The sequence below is a fragment of the Oncorhynchus keta genome, chromosome 27 (genome assembly GCF_023373465.1).
Source record: "Oncorhynchus keta strain PuntledgeMale-10-30-2019 chromosome 27, Oket_V2, whole genome shotgun sequence".
Lineage (NCBI taxonomy): Eukaryota > Metazoa > Chordata > Actinopteri > Salmoniformes > Salmonidae > Oncorhynchus > Oncorhynchus keta.
The window spans coordinates 41977920-41998705 of NC_068447.1; the positions used below are offsets into that span (position 1 = coordinate 41977920).

Genomic DNA, 20786 nt, shown 5'->3' on the forward strand with positions numbered 1-20786 from the left:
CTGTTTTTCTTTTATCGGCATGCTACCAGTTTGTTAGTAATTTAGTATCCCATTTTTAATAGTCCAACATGCATTTGTAAAGGGGAAACACGTATAGCCTATGCGTTTATGTTTTCTATTTTTCATTTTCATTTCAACCTCAAGACAGCCATCCCAAGCTGCAAAATGTCCTGCAAAATAGGATACTAATTTTCAAAGCCAAGGAAGGCTATCCCTTGTTTCCACACCACCACCACCATGTGGCAGAGAAGTATCCTTGTCTGACATCTATTGGAACAGGTACCCTGTAAATACAACACTGTGCCAGAGAGATCAGAGAAATCAAACCATTTTGCCTTCAGGGTATATAACCTGTTTGTGTTTGTTCCAGCGTTTTTGAGGTTTTGGGTTGGACATTAGGCTAATTGAGGTTTTACTTTAAAAAAATTAAAGTAGGCCTAATTAAGTTTATAACAAAATGAAGGCCTACATTTTATACAGGCCTACAATCATAGCAAAATTAATATAGCCTGCCGTTGGCAACAATACAATAATAGTCTACATGAATGGGCTATAAATGTACAATAACATGTTTTTTTCCCTACAGAATTATTATTTCTTTCGAAGAGACATATACAGGGAAACTACTTCTACCCAGCTACGAATGTAGGCCTACCGGTTGTCACGGTTACATGCCTGCTGCTGTGATGGCTCCGCTTAGTGTCACTGCAGAGCAGTCAGAGTATTTAAATAGAGCGCAGTTTATAGGCCAGACATGAGTATCTAATAATATTGTATTTTGATTTCTCTCCTTACAGGCTTGAGGCACATCTCTAGGCTAGCCCACTATAGCCTGCTAAATACATCCTTTCACATTAATACAGCTACACGGCTGTCAAGCACCCATGGCTCCCGAGTGGCACAGCGATCTAAGGCACTGCATCTCCGTGCTAGAGGCGTCACTACAGACCCTGGTTCGATTCCAGGCTGTATCACAACCGGCCCTGATTGGGAGTCCCAAAGGACAGTTGGCCCAGCGTTGTCCGAGTTAGGGTTTGGCCAGGGTAGACCGTTATTGTAAATAAGAATGTGTTAAAACGGAGTTGGGTTGTAGGTTCCAAATGTACCGTGGCCCTTTAAAAAGGTCACTCGTGGCTTCAAGCCAAACATACCAAATGGAGCAAACGTATCCCCAAAACATTCAACATTCTTCAACAGACTTTGATGTATATTTGCTCGGTTTGGTTGGCGTGGCTTGAAGCGATGAGTGATGTATTTAAAGGGCAGCGGCCATGCCGACAGCGTTCCCCGGTCCCTCCCTGTTTTTCAACTGGTCGTTCAGAACGGCACCATTTCCATTTAACTTAACACACTGTTTTTTTCCCCATACTAAACACAGCTAAGGTCTCCCTTTCTGAAAATGCATCCCAAATGGCACCCCATTCCCTATATAGTGCACTACTTTTGACTAGGGACCTATAGGTCCTGGTCAATAGTGCACTGTGAAGGGAACAGTGTACCATTTGGGATGAAACTCTCATCTCAGACCAAAAGCCTACCATTTCTAATACAAATGCCAGTTGTGATTATTCTTATATAGCATTTTTCGTGGAACAGTTTCATTTCATTTAATTATTTTTCACGTGACCTCCTGTTTTGTCCTAATTTTGTGAACGGGTGTTATAATAAAGTTTCAAATTTGGGGAGGCTTGCAATTTATCCTACCATTTCAATTTATTCTACCTAAATTCAACTAAAGCATATGCCATATGGACACATTGATACACTGTGATCCATTGGCTGATAAAGCACATGGAAATCAGATAGCCCATAGTTCAATGCCACAGTAGACTTATAACCATTGTCAACTAAGTAAAATACATAAAGGCCTAAAGCCGAACAAAATAAAAACAGTAGAAAATATCCTGATGACAATTCAGGTTCTTTCAATCGCATTCATCTCTCCACTCAGCCTGTCTACTTCACGTTCTATCTGTCTTGACTTGAGCTATTGCTAGTGAAGAACAACATTGTATCAATTTAGTATGTTGGCTTGTGCTCAGGCCATGTGCTCCCTCAACATTATCAGGACAGAGAAACCATGCACATGCTCATTAATCACGTGGAGCACTCCAAACAAAAGACAATAAAACAAAAATTCGACAAAACTCCTAAATTATGGTAATTAAATAAACCACAATTTATGTCTCACAAGTGTGGCAGGTTATGAACTCTGCAAACAAAGTTTATACTCTGAGAAAGGTAAATGACTGTAATGCATGCATTAACAGAAATTGATCGAACCAAATGATGAGGATTAAAAGTACATTTACTCGGCCTACTGGTTGTATATGTAATAGGGAATTGATTTAAAAAAATCTACGGGCAAACAATTCACACGATGAAAAAAATGATTGTGCAAGAATTGGCGCACATTCTGGAGAGCAGAGTTAGTTCATTGACGAGACTGGTATAGGGGTATCACATCTCCACATAACGAGAGTGGTATCCTACTAAAGTAGCTAGATCTACTCAGGGTTTTCTAACGCGAACCAGCTTCAGTTGGCTTCACATTCTATCTCACTGGCAGGCTTCTTACGTACTCGGGTTTCCATCACTTCTGAACTCGTCACGCTGCCAGCACGCCCACAAGCGAGCCACTGTTGGCGGTCGAAGCCCGCACGCTGCAATATGCCGCTTGCGGTCATGTGCGCGGCGCGATATTCTAGCGGAGCTATAGGAAAAAATTCAGATTTGCTCTAGTTCATGCAAATTGTACGCTTCCGTTAACCAATCGGGTGGGGAGCGGATGTTTTCTTGAAAATCTTCTGTTCATGAAACATAGATCCGTCTGTCATTAGTTGCAGGCAATGGTAGAAAGCCAATCAGCGCAGGGTCTGGTATTCCAGTTCTATATGATGTGGTTTTGCTAGAATACAGAGAGGAAATAATATGGCCAATGGCATTTGGAGGGATTGCAGAGATTACTTTGCTGTTAATGGTGGGTGAATTCGAGATTTGCACGTTTGCTTGTGCTCAGACCTTTTGACTTTTTCCACATTTTGTTATGTTACATTTTAGAATAAGGCTGTATTACATTGTTCCCCCTCATCAATTTACACACAATACCCCTAATGACAAAGCAAAAACAGGTTTTAAAAATGTTAGCAAATGTATAAAAATAAAAAATAAATAAAAAAATCACAGTTACATAAGTTTTCAGACCCTTTACTCTGTATTTTGTTGAAGCACCTTTGGCAGCGATTACAGCCTCAGGTCTTCTTGCATAGGATGCTAGAAGCTTGGTCACCTGTATTTGGGTAGTTTCTCCCATTCTTCTCTGCAGATCCTCTCGAGGTCTGTCAAGTTGGATGGGGAGTGTCGCTGCACAGCTATTTTCAGGTTCTCTCCAGAGATGTTTGATTGGGTTCAAGTCTGGGCTCTGGCTGAGCCACTCAAGGACATTCAGATGCTTGTCCAAAAGCCACTCCTGCGTTGTCTTGGCTGTGTGCTTAGGGTCGTTGCCCTGTTGGGAGTTGAACCTTCGCCCCCCAGTCGGCAGTCCTGATCGCTCTGGAGCAGGTTTTCATCAAGATTCTCTCTGTACTTTTCTCCGTTCAGCTTTCCCTCGATCCTGACTAGTCTCCCAGTCCCTGCCGCTGAAAAACATCCCCGTAGCATGATGCTGCCACCACCATGCTTCACTGTAGGGATGGTGCCTGGTTTCCTCCAGACATGACACTTGGCATTCAAGATTTCAATATTGGTTTCATCAGACCAGAGAATCTTGTTTCTCATGGTCTGAGAGTCCTTTAGGTGCATTTTGGCAAACTCCAAGTGGGCTGTCATGTGCCTTTTACTGAGGAGTGGCTGCCGTCTGGCCACTCTACCATAAAGGCCTGATTGGTGGAGTGCTGCGGAGAAGGTTGTCCTTCTGGAAGATTCTCCCATCTCCACAGAGGAACTCTGTAGCTCTGTCAGATTTACCATCAGGTTATTGATCACCTCCCTGACCTAGGCCCTTCTCCCCCGATTACTTAGTTTGGCTGGGTGGCCAGCTCTAGGAAGAGCCTAGGTGGTTTCAAACTTCTTCCATTTAAGAATGATGGAGGCCACTGTGTTCTTGGGTACCTTCAATGCTGCAGAAATGTGTTGGTACCCTTCCCCAGATCTGTTCCTCGTCACAATCCTGTCTCTGAGCTGTACAGACAATTCCTTCAACCCCATGGCTTGGTTTCTGCTCTGACATGCACTGTCAACTGTAGGACTTCAAATAGACCGATGCTTGCCTTTCCAAATCATGTCCAATCAATTGAATTTACCACAGGCAGGCTCCAATGAAGTTGTAGAAACATCTCAAGGATGATCCATGCAAACAGGGTGCACCTGTGCTCAATTTCGAGGCTCATAGCAAAGAGTGTTTATACTTACGTGAATAAGATATTTCATTTTTTTTAAGTTATACATTTGTAAACATTTCTAAACACCTGTTTTTGCTTTGTCATTATGGGGTATTGTGTGTAGATTGATGAGGAAAAAATGGTATTTAATCCATTTTAGAATAAGGCTGTAACGTAACAAAATGTGGAAAAAGTCAAGGGGTCTGAGCACTTTCCGAATGCACTGTATGCTACCAATTGAATTATGGTATCTTAACATTATGATTCTCATATATTATAGTTTATGGCTCTTTCAGTATACCTGTGTCATGAGATTGATGATTATAGCTCACTCCCTATAAAATACATAGGTCTACATGTAAAATACATAGGTCTACATGTAAAATACATAGGTCTACATTTAAAATACATAGGTCTCCATGTAAAATACATAGGTCTACATTTACAATACATAGGTCTACATGTAAAATACATAGGTCTACATGTAAAATACATAGGTCTACATTTAAAATACATAGGTCTACATTTACAATACATAGGCCTATATGTAAAATACATAGGTCTACATTTAAAATACATAGGTCTACATGTAAAATACATAGGTCTACATGTAAAATACATAGGTCTACATTTACAATACATAGGTCTACATTTACAATACATAGGTCTACATGTAAAATACATAGGTCTACATGTAAAATACATAGGTCTACATTTACAATACATAGGCCTATATGTAAAATACATAGGTCTAGATGTAAAATACATAGGTCTACATGTAAAATACATAGGTCTACATGTAAAATACATAGGTCTACATTTACAATACATAGGTCTACATTTACAATACATAGGTCTACATGTAAAATACATAGGTCTACATTTAAAATACATAGGTCTACATTTACAATACATAGGCCTATATGTAAAATACATAGGTCTACATTTAAAATACATAGGTCTACATTTACAATACATAGGCCTATATGTAAAATACATAGGTCTACATTTAAAATACATAGGTCTACATTTACAATACATAGGCCTATATGTAAAATACATAGGTCTACATTTACAATACATAGGTCTACATTTACAATACATAGGCCTATATGTAAAATACATAGGTCTACATGTAAAATACATAGGTCTATGTAACAGATATGAAATGGCTAGCTAGTTAGCGGAGGTGCGCTCTAATAGCGTTTCAATAGGTGACGTCACTCGCTTTGAAACTTTGAAGTAGTGGTTCCCCTTGCTCTGCAAGGGCCGTGGCTTTTGTGGAGCGATGGGTAACAATGCTTCGTGGGTGACTGTTGTCTGTGTGCAGAGGGTTCCTGGTTCGCGCCCGGTTTGGGGCGAGGGGACGGACTAAAGTTATACTGTTGCATCTACATGTAAAATACATAGGCCTACATGTACAATACATAGGTTCTACACGTAAAATACATAGGCCGACACGTAACATACATAGGTCTACACGTAACATACATAGGTCTACACGTAACATACATAGGTCTACACGTAACATACATAGGTCTACACGTAACATACATAGGTCTACACGTAACATACATAGGTCTACACGTAACATACATAGGTCTACACGTAAAATACATAGGCCTACATGTAAAATACATAGGCCTACATGTAACATACATAGGTCTACACGTAAAATACATAGGCCTACATGTGAACTACATAGGCCTACATGTAACATACATAGGCCTACACGTAACATACATAGGTCTACACGTAAACTACATAGGCCTACATGTAAAGTACATAGGCCTACATGTAACATACATAGGTCTACATGTAAAATACATAGGCCTTAATGTAAAGTACATAGGCCTACATGTAAAAAAGGTCTGCATGCACATGAATGGGTACTTTGGGTAAAGGAAATGGTGACTTTAACTTGCAAACATTGTTGTGCAAATCTCTCTTCGCCCACCATCAACACCAAAATCTCTGCAATCCTCCTCCTCCATGCCATTGACCTTCTGATTTTGTCTCGGCATTCTAAAATAATTCTCAGCAAATAAACGAGGTAGAATTACAACTCTCCCCACGCCCCATTGTTTAAATTCTTTAAAAATGTAATTAACTGAAAAATTGTCAGCACCTTATTTTCATGTACAGTACTGTACCTACAATACAAGGGTTGGTTTTGCAGTAAACAATTTATAGTTAGAAAAATAATGTAGAAAATCTGGCTTATGGTTACACTCATATACATTATCTACTTGTATAATTTTAAATGGAGAACATATAGCTAGCTCAACAATATGCAAATGATGTGTGAGTTTAACTATTCTCTGCTTCAGACGTATAATGGCAAGGGGCACATTGATTGCACATCCCCATTAGGCCAATAATGCCATCATACCGTAGGCCTAAGGCTGAATTGGTGACTCATGACATTATAAGCAGTGAAACGGGTTCACTTTGGCTGATATCCTGAGACAAGAGAGATAACCGAAGCAGATCGGGGAGCTCACAACTAGACAAAAAGGTCACGTTCATTTGAGAAAGCAACACAGAAACACAGACAAATTAGAGGCAGATCTCCTTCTTACCTTTTATATTGCAGAATTGTGATCTGTGATAAAAAAAAAAAAATAACCCTGACACGGGTTCATCTTGAATGTTGAGGTTTAACAAAAACAAGTTTAAACACTTCAGTGAATCAACATTGAAGGAATCAACATATTTCAAAATGTACCAATAATCAAACTTGTTTGTAAATATTATACATCTTAGTAAGTCAGCTGTAAATACAAAAGCATCATTTGGGGTGAACAAGAATATCCATACATAAGTACACATACAAGGTTGTGCCAGCAGTCTCTTGGGACATTCACTATGACCTTATCTGCAGACAGGCTTTCACAGCTCTCCATATCTGAGGACATCAAAAGAAACAGGTTTAATTTGATTATAATTAGAAAACCCTGACAATGATCTGTCTTCATAGATTCTCTCCAGAACTAGAACACATGTAATGTGCTGGCCCCATGTTTAATGAGCTCAAATAAAAGATCACAGAAACACTCCATATCCACAAAAGTTTATTTCTCAAATTGTTCACATCCCTGTTAGTGAGCACCTGATCCTTTGTCTCAAGTTGAGGGAGCATGCAATTGGGTTACTGACTGCAGGAATAGCCGCCAGGGAATGTTTATTTTGTACCGTAAACCACTTCATTTTAGAGAATTTGTCAGCACATCCAAACGGCCTCAGCCTTAAGATTATGCTAGCTTATATTTCACTTAGCTATAGTATGTAGTTTGTTAGCGGCACATTAGCTAAATATGTTTGAATAGTCACGCCCATCGAAGCGGCCAACCATTTGAAGCAGTCAAAAACGTAGCGTTATGTACAAGCATCCCCCATATTTGTAAGTCAGTGTTGCATTGCATTAATTTTCACATGCATTCTGTCATAAAACATTTAATCAGTCTTCCTCAAATGAGTCTTTGCAAGAGGGTAATCAGATTAGGCCTCCACTCAGTTCAATTAGTTAGCGAGACCAGGAGCAGGTTAGTTTAAGAATTCATTGCCCTAAATTGACCAAGCTAAAAGGTGAGCCACTTCAGTATGACTGGTTATCCCGAGTTCAAAGTTACTTTGAACCTGCGTCGTAGGATACCCCCCAGGTCAGCGTTACAAATCTTTGCAACTGAACTTGATTGGGCATAATGAAAAATAATGACCTCTTTAACATTTTTAGACCCAGTTTCAGATCAATATTGAGTCCATTTAATTTTAAATCAAAAACTTTGTGAAAATATCAACAAAAGCAATGGAGTAGGGATGGTTTCATAGAAGAGTAAACACAGAATGTCCCCATATCAAATCTCCCAGGCAGGTGGTTGACCAACAATAGCACCATCTCTTCATAGCATCTCATTGGCCTGTGTCTTGTTCCAGACTTGGGACCAAGGATCTCCCAAGTGCTCGTGTTGTGTCCATGAGAAAGGTCACAGACATGGTTTTGTAAGGGGGCAGTCTATTTTGACCTCTGCCTCATCTTTCGCCTCTTGCGCTTCAGCCTGCGCATACGCTTCTTTCTCCACTGAAAGAGAACAGAGGGGACAACGTTAGCGATACGGCAATACACAAGTGCCGAAAAAACACCTGTACTCGTAAATTCAGAAGCATGGTTGCATAGTGTACACAGCAAATTGCTATCAATACAGTATTGCTACCACGCAAACTGAAACTGAGTATGGTCAACAGTCGCTCTAGTGTATTTGAGACATTGCAGTCATGCACACCCACCAATCAACTGAAAGGGCCCGTTTGACATTGCAAGCATTGTACAATACTTGGCTTCAGTAATGATAACAGAGCCATGCATTTAGAATAAATTAACTTCCCACTACGCTAATTTCATCAACTTGATCAAAATGTTAATATATACACACACACATGTATATGATTTGACAGCTAACATCAGTTAAGTTGCTAGCCACATAGGCTAAGTGGGACTAGAGATAGGAACCTAGCAAGTGTTGATGCAGCAAAACACTAACCTCAAGTAGCTAATGTACAGTCGTGGCCAAAAGTTGAGAATGACATTAATTTCCAGTTTGCTGCTTGTGTCTTTAGATATTTTTGTCAAATGTTACTATGGAATACTGAAGTATAATTACAGTGTCAAAGGCTTTTGACAATCACACGACGTTGATGCTGAGTCAATATTTGCAGTGTTGACCCTCCTTTTTCAAGACCTCTGCAATCCGTCCTGGCATGCTGTCAATTAATTTCTGGGCCACATCCTGACTGATGGCAGCCCATTCTTGCATAAGCAATGCTTGGAGTTTGTCAGAATTTGTGGGTTTTTGTTTGTCCAACCGCCTCTTGAGGATTGACCACAAGTTCTCAATGGGATTAAGGTCTGGGGAGTTTCCTGGCCATGGACCCAAAATATCGATGTTTTGTTCCCCGAGCCACTTAGTTATCACTTTTGCCTTATGGCAAGGTGCTCCATCATGCTGGAAAAGGCATTGGTCATCACCAAACTGTTCCTGGATGGTTGGGAGAAGTTGCTCTCGGAGGATGTGTTGGTACCATTCTTTATTCATGGGTGTGTTCTTAGGCAAAATTGTGAGTGAGCCCACTCCCTTGGCTGAGAAGCAACCCCACACATGAATGGGCTCAGGATGCTTTACTGTTGGCATGACACAGGACTGATGGTAGCGCTCACCTTCCCTTCTCCGGACAAGCTTTTTTCCGGATGCCCCAAACAATTGGAAAGGGCATTCATCAGAGAAAATGACTTTACCCCAGTCCTCAGCAGTCCAATCCCTGTACCTTTTGCAGAATATCAGTCTGTCCCTGATGTTTTTCCTGGAGAGAAGTGGCTTCTTTGCTGCCCTTGACACCAGGCCATCCTCCAAAAGTCTTCGCCTCACTGTGCGTGCAGATGCACTCACACCTGCCTGCTGCCATTCCTGAGCAAGCGCTGTACTGGTGGTGCCCCGATCCTGCAGCTGAATCAACTTTAGGAGACGGTCCTGGCGCTTGCTGGATTTTCTTGGGCGCCCTGAAGCCTTCTTCACAACAATTGAACCGCTCTCCTTGAAGTTCTTGATGATCCGATAAATGGTTGACTCAGGTGCAATCTTCCTGGCAGCAATATCCTTGCCTGTGAAGCCCTTTTTGTGCAAAGCAATGATGACGGCACGTGTTTCCTTGCAAGTAACCATGGTTGACAGAGGAAAACAGTGATTTGAAGCACCACCCCTTTGAAGCTTCCAGTCAGTTAGTCGTACTCAATCAGCATGACAGAGGGATCTCCAGCCTTGTCCTCGTCAACACTCAAACCTGTGTTAATGAGAGAATCAGTGACATGTCAGCTGGTCCTTGTGGCTGGGCTGAAATGCAGTGGAAATGTTTATTGGGGATTCAGTTCATTTGCATGGCAAAGAGGGACTTTGCAATTCATCTGATCACTCTTCATAACATTCTGGAGTATATTCAAATTGCGATCATACAAACTGACAGCATACTGAAAAAAAGTCATTTGTGTCCCTCAACTTTTGGCAACATCCATTTCAGTTGGCTCAGAAAGCCATGGCTAATGATTAAATTGAAAATAATTCAATGTGGTTTAGCAGGTAGTTTCCAAATTGTGTGCAGTTTGTTATTGTGCCTACAACTAGTGAGACGGCTGAACTAGCTAGTAAATTAGGTATTCGCTGGCTAACTCTTAGCTAGCATTGCAACAAGCAGACTACAAATGAATTGTTTATAGAGGGGAAATTACTCACCTTGGCCCTCATGATATGGAGGGGTGTCTGTAAGGAAAGGGGAGAGAAAGGTTGATTAGTCGGATGGCTTTTAGTTAGATAGGATTATTTTGGATTCGTATTTGACGCTAGACAACTCTTGAAATTCAATTCTCTGTGTACCTTTACAAGATGGCACCGTCTCCAAGAAGACCGTGACAGTTGTTCGAATGTTTATTTATAAACTGTGATTACGTCATCATTGTTGGACGCTCATGAACTCTGGGAAATGCAGACAATGATTTTTCAACGATTTCTTCGTATAACTAACCCGTGTCCTGCTTCTATCTGTGATGCATCTTTCATCAATAATATATATGGCTTTGAACTGTGCTAAGACTTGTCTCAATCGACATTATTTTTGTATATAATTACAAAATGTCTGTTTTACGGAGGTACATGTTATGCTGTGTAGAAAGCCATGTAATTACATGTACAGTATTTATTCTGTACATTATTTTAGATGGGTAGATTCACAAGACAATATTGAGACAAACACATCCACATATTTTGTTTTAAAGTTTATTTCAAACCACGAAGAAAAAAACTCCCTCTTTCTAAATCCCAAAAAAAGAACGACCATGTACATTACTTTAACAGTTGTCAATACCTCTATTGCGTTACTGATCGAGGCATATATGGTTTCCACATCCAGTGCAGGGGTCAGCAGTCATAACTGTCGACTGTCGAGTTAGTTTATCAAGCAATGGCCATATTTCAAAAGGCCTATCTGATTATAGTGGGATGATCAATGGATCTTATTCACAGAATTAACGAGGCATTTACTTTTCAGTCAAGTACGCAAAATACGGACGCCGAGATGGGTTGTAATTCTGACATGACAATTTCAAAGGCCTTTATAAATGCCTAATTGTATTGCGAGAACGACCCCCTATTACTTCCCAAATAAGGACTTAAGAATTACACCCACACACATGTACAATGCAAGAGATTATACATTTCTTTCACGAGAACAAACTTAGAAAGTCATCAACCTAGTAAAGAAACATTTCCACAAGGATGGATCTCTCCCTCGAATAACCTAATCAGAATGAAAAGCCCAACAAGAACTAGTGGTGCAGCAGTTTGTTAGTAAATCCTTTGGTCAGTTGCCCCACCCAAACTCAATATTACGGCGTTGCTATTTAATGCCGGCGTTGTAATGGTTCTAGTCTAGATTATTCTAAAAAATAGCCTCTGAAACTGGGATTTATTTTTACAATAGAAAGTATCAAGTATTAAACAGCTATGGAAACTGATGTAAACACTGATTAAAATAGGTGGAATTCATTGAGCGCTGTGGCAGTGGTAGTACCAGTGAAGTATGAAATTAATTATGGCGTCCTACACAGAACAAATAATTTCATGGGAACACCTGAACCCTCCATTACTGGGTATAAGAATATCAAATGTCTGTATGTGCAGTGAGAGCAAGCCACTTATCCGACTCCCTGTTCTAAAAATCCATTGACTATATGTCCACGGCAACGGATTTGACAGTTATGTCACAAACTGTAACTGGGGGTAAGATAGCTAGGTATGCCGCTAGGAAGTTTGCTTATCCACTGTAAATACGTTTGTGTGACAATGTAGACAGTTAACATTTGCGGTCATGACGGTTTATAACAGCGTTAAGTAGACTAATGCAGGGTTTAAGTTATTACCCATTTAATTCCCTAATAGGACACACCAACATCCACTTCAGAGACATTACTTCTTGCTTATGACCTCAAACAAGGTTTTCCTTTACACAATTATCATTGGCACAATGCAGTGCAGTCATCTCAAACCCTCCACTGTCGTGCTTTGCCTTCATACATCATTATAGAATTACAGTTCAAGGCTCAATGACTGGATGGTATAAACGTGTCTCCCACAGAATCTACTCCGGAAAATGCCCTCTTTCTACTCAATATCCCTCTCTTTCAGCGTCATCGCACCGAACGTGTTTACTATTCTGGGGGAGAACCCTGCTGTCTCAAGGACATTGATATTGAAAAGGGATGTGACAGTTGGGTAGGGATGTGACAGGAAGTTGAATTTAGACGTGAGCAAAACCATCACCCGGTAGTCTGACATCGTTAACATTTGGAGGTTTTCATCACAGAAGGCTAGGCCACGCCACAAGGCAGGCATGTCAAGACGGGAGGGTAGGATGGAGGGATTATTGACGTTTGTTCTTTGGGTTGGTCAGTTGTCTGTCAGTATTCTTGGAGACGAAGACAGGGTTGGGGGGGGGTGGAAGGTTTTATTTCGCAGCTTCAGTCTCCTCGACCCTCGCTGGCGCTGGATGTCCTGGTGCCGTTTCAGTTTCCACGGTCTTTGAAGCCTTTTGACAAAAAATAAGTTGCTTGGAAATTGAGGCAAGACTCATAAAATGTAGTTGTCACAGTAACATGTATTTTTATTTAAAGCGTGACCTCCCATTAGGGTCTTTCCCAAGGGAGACCTGGATGAATTTACAGTGCCTTCGGAAAGTATTCAGACCCCTTGACTTTTCCCACATTCTGTTACGTTACAGCCTCATTCTAAAATAGATTAAATCAGCAATCTACACACAATACCCCATAATGACAAAGCAAAAACAGTTTAGACAATTTTGCAAATGTATTAAAAACATATGTAAATAATTTATTTAAGTATTCAAACCCTTTGCCATGAGACTCAAAATTGAGTCTCAAAAATGGTTTCTATAACTTGATTGAAGTCCACCTGTGATAAATTAAATTGATTGGACATGATTTGGAAAGGCACACACACCTGTCTAAGGTCCCACAGTTGACAGTGCATGTCAGAGCAAAAAGCAAAGCCATGAGGTTGACGGAATTGTCTGTAGAGTTCCGAGACAGGATTGTGTCGAGGCACCAATCTGGGGAAGGGTACCAAAAATGTTCTGTAGCATTGAAGGTCCCCAAGACCAGTGGCCTCCACCATTCTTAAATGGAAGAAGTTTGGAACCACCAAGGCTCCTCCTACAGCTGGCCACCCAGCCAAACAATCGTGGGAGAAGGGCCTGATCAAGAACCCATTAGTCACTGACAGAGCCTCCTCTGTGGAGATGGGAAAAACTTCCAGAAGGACAACCATCTCTGCAGCACTTCACCAATCAGGCCTTTACGGTAGAGTGGCCAGACGGAAACCACTTGGAGTTTACCAAAAGGCACCTAAAGACTCTCAGACCATGAGAAACCAGATTCTCTGGTCTGATGAAACCAAGATTGAACTCTTTGCCCGGATTGCCAAGTGTCACATCTGGAGGAAACCTGGCACCATCCCTACGGTGAAGCGAGGTGGTGGCAGCATCATCATGCTGTGGGGATATTTTTCAGCAGCAGGGACTGGGAGACTAGTCAGGACCGAGGGAATGATGAACGGAGCAAAGTACAGAGAGAGATCCTTGATGAAAACCTGCTCCAGAGCGCTCAGGACCGCAGACTGGGGCGAAGGTTCACCTTCCAACAGGACAACGACCCTAAGCACACAGCTTCGGGACAAGTCTCTGAATGTCCTTGAATGGCTCAGCCAGAAACCAGACCTGAACCTGATCGAACATCTCTGGAGACCTGAAAATATCTGTGCAGCAACGCTCCCCATCCAACCTGACAAAGCTTGAGAGGATCTGCAGAGAAGAATGGGAGAAACTCCCCAAATACAGGTGTGCCAAGCTTGTAGTGTCATGCTCAAGAAGACCGAGGCTGTAATTACTGACAAAGGTGCTTCAACAAAGTACTGAGTAAAGGGTCTGAATACTTTCTTTTTTTATACCGCTTTTTGCTTTGTCATTATGGGGTATTGTGTGTAGATTGAGGGGGGGAAAAACATTTTAGAATAAGGCTAACGTAACGTAACAAAATGTGTAAAAAGTCAAGGGGTCTGAATACTTTCCGAAGGCACGGTACATGTGTTTACATCACAGTACGGTGCACCGTGTAGCCTACCTTCTTTTTCTTTTTCTTCTGTGTCTTGCGGCTCGCTGAGCTTTGGAGCAAGGCCTAAAAAAACAAAAATAGGTAGGTTTGTGAGAGAGAGAAAAAACAAGGCAACCATCTCAGCTTAGTGAAAATACCAAGTCAGCTAACATGAAGCCCCAGTGTAGCTCCCCAGAGCAGTAGGCCATCGGTCTACCGCAGTTGGTTGTTTTACCTTGAGATCTGCGTCCTCTACCTCATGTTCAGACTTGTACAGCTCCTGCTCATACAGCTCTGTGGTGATACGTAGGGGTCCGTTGGCCATCAGCAGCACGGTGAACTTGAACTGGGCCACAAACTCACCTTGACATAGACAGACGTAAGGAGTCAGTAAACATAGGATAATATCTACCAGCGCTCCAAGTCCAGGAGGCTTCTAAACAGCTTCTACCCCATAAGACTTCCGAACACCTAATCAAAATGGCTACACAGACTATATGCATTGCCCCCCACCCCCCCTTACACCGCCACTACTATTGTTATCATCTATGCAGTCACTTTAATAACTCTACATACATGTACATATTACCTCAACTAACCGATGCCCCCCTGTATATAGTCTCGCTATTGTTATTTTACTGTTGCTCTTAAATTACTAGTTAATTTGATTTCTTATCAGTTTTTTACATTTTTTTAACTGCATTGTTGGTTAAGGGCTTGTAAGTAAGCATTTCACTGTAAGGTGAATGAATAACTGTTGTATTCGGCGCACATGACTAAAAATGTGATTTGATTTGGACTATGTAACTATTAGTAACGGATTACAAAGAATTACATTTTATTTGCACGTCAATTCACCATTAGCGATCCATCGCGGGATCACAAATTTCACACAAAAAAAGTTCATTCATAGCCTCTGACTGGTTGTCTTTTAACTTGCCTTCTTTCTCATGCAGAACGTTGAAGGGCTGCAGCAGTTCATGTTTGGCACACTCCACCACACCTAGCCTAGCCTTACCCTCATCCTCAAACGCCCTGAGGGGAAAAAAAGAGAGAGGTAATATCAAAAAGGGACACAAAAATATATATAATTTTGATTACAAAAAAGGGAATCAGTTGGAGGAAGCCCAATTGCCTAAATCGAATTGAATGTAATCAGTTGAGTTGAATGACAGCCACAGGTTGTGGTCAATGTCCTAAATCAATTGATTTAAATCGTCTTAAGTCCTTAGAAACTCATTTGCCCGACACGTTTCCCATTGAACCGGTTCTGACTAAAAGGACGAGGTGCGTCTCATGTATTACCTGAGAGTGAAAGGCATGGCGTCGAAGCGTCTCTCCACCTCGCTGAAGAAACTCCTGGACGTCTTCATCTTCAGGCCGTACTGCTTGTCTGGGTCCCTCTTGTAAATGGTGGTCCTCTGGCCTGCATCCTTTGCCTGGAGTAGAGTAGAAGACATGGGATGTTAAAAAATAATTCCTTTCATTGCTCTATTGATTTTTCACAGCCCATTCAAAGTGACGACAGGAGTTGGACAGTAGTCATCCAACACATAGAAAAAAGGTCATTTGTCCTTGCTGTTTTGCTGCTCCTGGAGGGGATCCTTTCATAGATGAGAAAAACCGGCAGGGAAATTGAGCAGAAGTTGACTAGAAAGTCGAGGGAATGTTTGTCCCTCACCTTGCCTTCTCCGGTGCTGATGAGCACATCCACGGCGTACACCTCATGCACCTCGAACTCAGCCTTCTCGTGGTCCTTCCTACAGAGACAGAGAGCAACACGGCCATTAATAATTCAACCTTATTTTCCCCCTAAGAGCAACTACTATTAGTAATTCACCGGGTGCTTCAGACACAACAAAGATAGGAGAAACATAGCTTTGAGACATGCGTCGGACAAGTAATACCAAACAAGCCAGAGATCTGGGACTAACAGATCATGTCTTCAATTCACCTCTGCTGGTCCGTGGGGTTCTGAATGATGGTTTTCTCTCCGTCAATAACGTGCTGCTTCAACTGATGGGACAGCATGCCTGAGGAGCGAGTGTTACACTGGAATAAAAACACTGTATGTGATTTGGCAAGCTACCTGTACAAGATGTGAGGGATTGAATGTACTGCGTATGAATATGGCAGTGAGGCGCCAACTAGGTTTAAATGGCAAGCGGGGACTCACTCACCCTCAATGGCTGAGCATTTGAATGACTTGGCGATCTTGTTCCAGGCCTCTGTGACCTGCGAGTTCTGAACGAGAGAGACAGACACCCTAAAATGTTAAAAACGGCTATGAATCCACTGCTGGAAATACAGTAACGTCACAATGACACCAACTTGATTTGTTTGTTAAGCTTATTTTTTCTCTCCAAACCGGGTCACTGTGTCCCTGACTAGCCTGGTCCCAGATCTGTTTGTGCTATTCAGCCAACTCAAACCATAGGAGATGGCGATAAAGCACAACCAGATCCGGGACCAGTCTAGTCCCCTGACTGTCCACTCAGTAAAGCGCTGACGCAGCACCTCACCTGGTTTCCAGGCTTGACCAGTCTGAGGGCAGCCTCGGCACACAGGTGTGCCGCTTTGATCACGTCAGCCTTACGCCCCGTCAACGGAGCTTCCTGATGGAGAGAAGGGGAAGAAACAGGACGTGAATGTGACGCAACGGAGCAGCTGATTACACAGGACGGATACGTTTCATTGCACCGGAGGGTGGCCTCCGCCAATCCTCTTCCTAACGTTACGTGACTGTTGCACTACACCTATAATTATTTATTTTTTAAATAGTCTGATGTGCCGCGCGTCCGTCTCTGTTAATATCCGTACGCTGGCATTTCTGCGTGACATCTGCACTCTTGCTAACGTCAACGCATACAACGATTGAAGTACTACTACCTTGGTCACTCCCACCACAAAGCTGTGAGCCAGGTTGGAGATGAAGCCGTCCACGTGCACCCCCAGGTCACTGCACAGGCAACACAAGAGGAGGCACAGTGACTCAAGACCATCAGACTGGCCCGTGCGTTGACATGTGAAGGGGGTAGTCTCCCAACAGTTGAATAGGGCCAGCAATACAGGAAAAAGGCACAGATACAGCCGTTAACAGTTCCATACAGTGTTCAATGCAATACAACGTTCCTACATTTTGACGAGGTCCCCGCCCTTCAGTACGATCTCAGGGTCACTCTTCAGCGGAGAGAAGTGGCACACACAGTTGTTGACAGACACGCTGGTTGGGAAAGCGATGCCTGAGGGAGGCAATAAAGTACAGACATTTAATCACATTGACTAATGTCAGCAAGTCATTTTGCATGCACTGTCTACACAACAAGAGAATATCAAGTGTTTTCCTTGATTCCTTGTCTCCTCTCTCCTCACTTCCCTCTGGCGTTTTGAAGAGGCAAGGAGAAAGGATGAGTAAGCGAGGATAAGACTTGAGATTAAACTTTTCTTCAGTCAAAAAGTAAACTACAAAACTCTAGAAAAGCTACTTGACTTCACTCAGTCATGACAACGCAAATTATTTAATTAACCAATGAGATGAGGCCCATACCTTTTTTCAGGTCCTTCTCCTTCCTGAAGACCTTTCCAGTTTCAGCCATGATGAAGGCATCTCCCTTCGCACAGAGGCTGACAACTGTCTCACCAGCCTTGGCTGCCTCCACCACAGCCTTCAGGGCCTCTGGATAGGAAAGGACACGAGGACCGAACAGTAAGTAAGCTTCAAGTATTTGGTATTAGGATCAGGGAAGATGACTGATGGAGACCTTGATAAGGCAAGGCCGTGGATATTCACACTTTTAAATCTGCTTGTCGAATAGCATTTCACAGTTATTCTGTTAGTAGTCTACACCAGTTGTTACGAAGCATTCCATGAGGAAACTATATGATTCTTGTCATTGAGGCAAAGTACATGAAGTTCCCTTCCCAGGAGCATTATGTGGGGTCATCAGGATCTACATAAATTCCAAGGAACACACTTCCAGGTCTTCAATGTTGATGCATGGGGAGTATATCATAGCTATAGATGGGTGCACAGGGAGTAACGTTATTGCATAGTTGCTAGCTATAGTTGTGTTACGTGTTGCAGGTCTGAGGCAATGCATTGCCACCGAACTGACAGATGTTGAAGGTAATAGTGCCGACATATAACCGGTGTGAAATGGGTAGCTTTAGTTAGCGTTGCGCGATGACGTCACTCGCTCTGAGAACCTTGAAGGGCCGCGGCTTTTGTGGCGCGATAGGTAACGATGCTTGTAGATTGTGTGCAGAGGGTCCCTAGTTCAAGCCCAGGTTGGGTGGGGAGAGGGACGGACGCAAGACTGTTACATATACAATGAGAGCCCATAGGTTTATTGAGAGAACGATTCACTTGCTGCAGGTGACAGTTCAGGATGATTGACAGCATGCAAGAGATGATAGCTGGGGGGAAAAAACGACCTCTTTGCGTTTAACAGCTGTGCTACCTAGCGAGCTAGTTGAAATAACTCTGGCAATTAACTGACTAAACTTTGCAATTAGTAACTAGGTAGATGTAACTGGATCATAACTTATTCAGAAGGCAGTTTTTTCGACCAGTGTTTACCAGCAGTGACAACTTCCCAGGCAGTGCATTGAATCTTAGCTAGTTAGCTCACTAGCAGCATGTCAGTTAGCCACCATCATTTAGCCACTTTAGCTAACTAGCGGTTACATAAGTGCATGTATAGACTAACTTTAGTATTAGCTAGCATTAACATGCTAACTCGTGGCTACGATTTCCCTACGACACTAGCCCTGACGAGTCATTGATTTATCGCTAGCTAGCGACACAGCACATGGCTGCATTGTGATAATGAATATGCTAGCTAGTCAACTCTGCTACAACCAGTGCACCTCGGTCACGTTTAAACTCGATCGTGTACTAAATCTACATCTTCATATTCGCTTACGGTTGGCAATCTCGGCGCCCATTTTGTACTTGGTGACGACCAAATCATCGGCGATGGTCTGCTCTTGTGGATCGTCTTCTCCGGACATATTTTCGGTCTCTTTTCTCACTCAAAGTAACTTTTTTTTCCCCCCGCGGGTTTCAGCTACAGACTCGACCACGCTGCCTGGTCTGCTCTCTCCTCCGCAGTTGTAGCCCAGGCCCAAAACGCCTGAGACCCCTCCTACTAGCGGACAACGTCCCACGCAATGCGTGTACGCTGAGCACCGAATTGAATACAAAAAAAAAGATCAGAACATGTAGGCCTTATTCAGTAGTCATTCGAGTTTGGCCTGGTGGTACCATTCTTCAGTGTTATATGATCTGCCTATCTAATCGAAAATAGTGTATGCACATCTCGACTTGCTTTTCTCTCTCTGTCAATGTTCAATTCAATTGGAGGGCTTTATTGGCATGATAAACGTGTGCTTACATTGCCAAAGCAAGTGAAACAGATCATAAACAAAAGTGAAATCAACAATTTAAAAAAATTTACAAGTAAACATTACTCTCACAAAAGTTCCAAATGTCAATAGTATGTTTATAAACAGTGTTGTAATGATGTGCAAGTAGTTAAAGTACAAAAGGGGAAATAAATAAACATAAATATAGGTTGTATTTACAATGGTGTTTGTTCTTTACTGGTTGCCCTTTTCTTGTGGCAACAGGTCACATATCTTGCTGCTGTGATGGCACACTGGTATTTCACCCAATAGATATGGGAGTTTATCAAAATTGGATTTGTTTACGAATTCTTTGTGTGTGTGTAATCTGCGGGAAATATGTGTATCTAATATTGTCATACATTTGGCAGGAGGTTAGGAAGTGCACAGTGGACAGCGGCCAGGTGTACTCTGTGTGTCAAGTAATTATTACGATTTGGTTGGGTCTAATTGTGTTGCTGTCCTGGGGCTCTGTGTGGTCTGTTGGTGTTTGTGAACAGACCAGGACCAGCTAGCATAGGGGGCTCTTCTCCAGGTAAATTTTCTATAGGTGATGGATTTGTTATGGAAGGTTTGCGAATCACTTTAGGTGGCTTTAGAATTGAATGTCTCTTTTCTAGATTTTGATCATTAGCGGGTATCGGCCTAATTCTGCTCTGCATACATTATTTGGTGTTTTACGTTGTACACAGAGGATATTTTTGCAGAATTCTGCATGCAGAGTCTCAATTTGGTGTTTGTCCCATTTTGTGAATTCTTGGTTGGTGAGTTGACGCCAGACCTCACAACCATAG

The 20786-nt window shown here is 42.1% G+C and overlaps 1 protein-coding gene across 1 annotated transcript; it reads right to left on the reverse strand.

Moving 5' to 3' along the window:
* Positions 1–11182: 11182 nt before the first annotated feature.
* On the reverse strand, positions 11183–19778 carry LOC118360101 (proliferation-associated protein 2G4-like). Its single transcript, XM_035739215.2, has 13 exons — positions 19512–19778; positions 18134–18262; positions 17723–17828; positions 17476–17545; positions 17109–17201; positions 16767–16830; positions 16541–16619; positions 16268–16346; positions 15892–16025; positions 15527–15621; positions 14822–14949; positions 14617–14670; positions 11183–13007 (listed from the first exon to the last, which is right to left on the reverse strand). The coding sequence occupies exons 1-13, from the start codon at positions 19597–19599 to the stop codon at positions 12927–12929; spliced, it is 1200 nt and encodes a 399-aa protein (XP_035595108.1). The 5' UTR covers positions 19600–19778; the 3' UTR covers positions 11183–12926.
* Positions 19779–20786: the final 1008 nt, after the last annotated feature.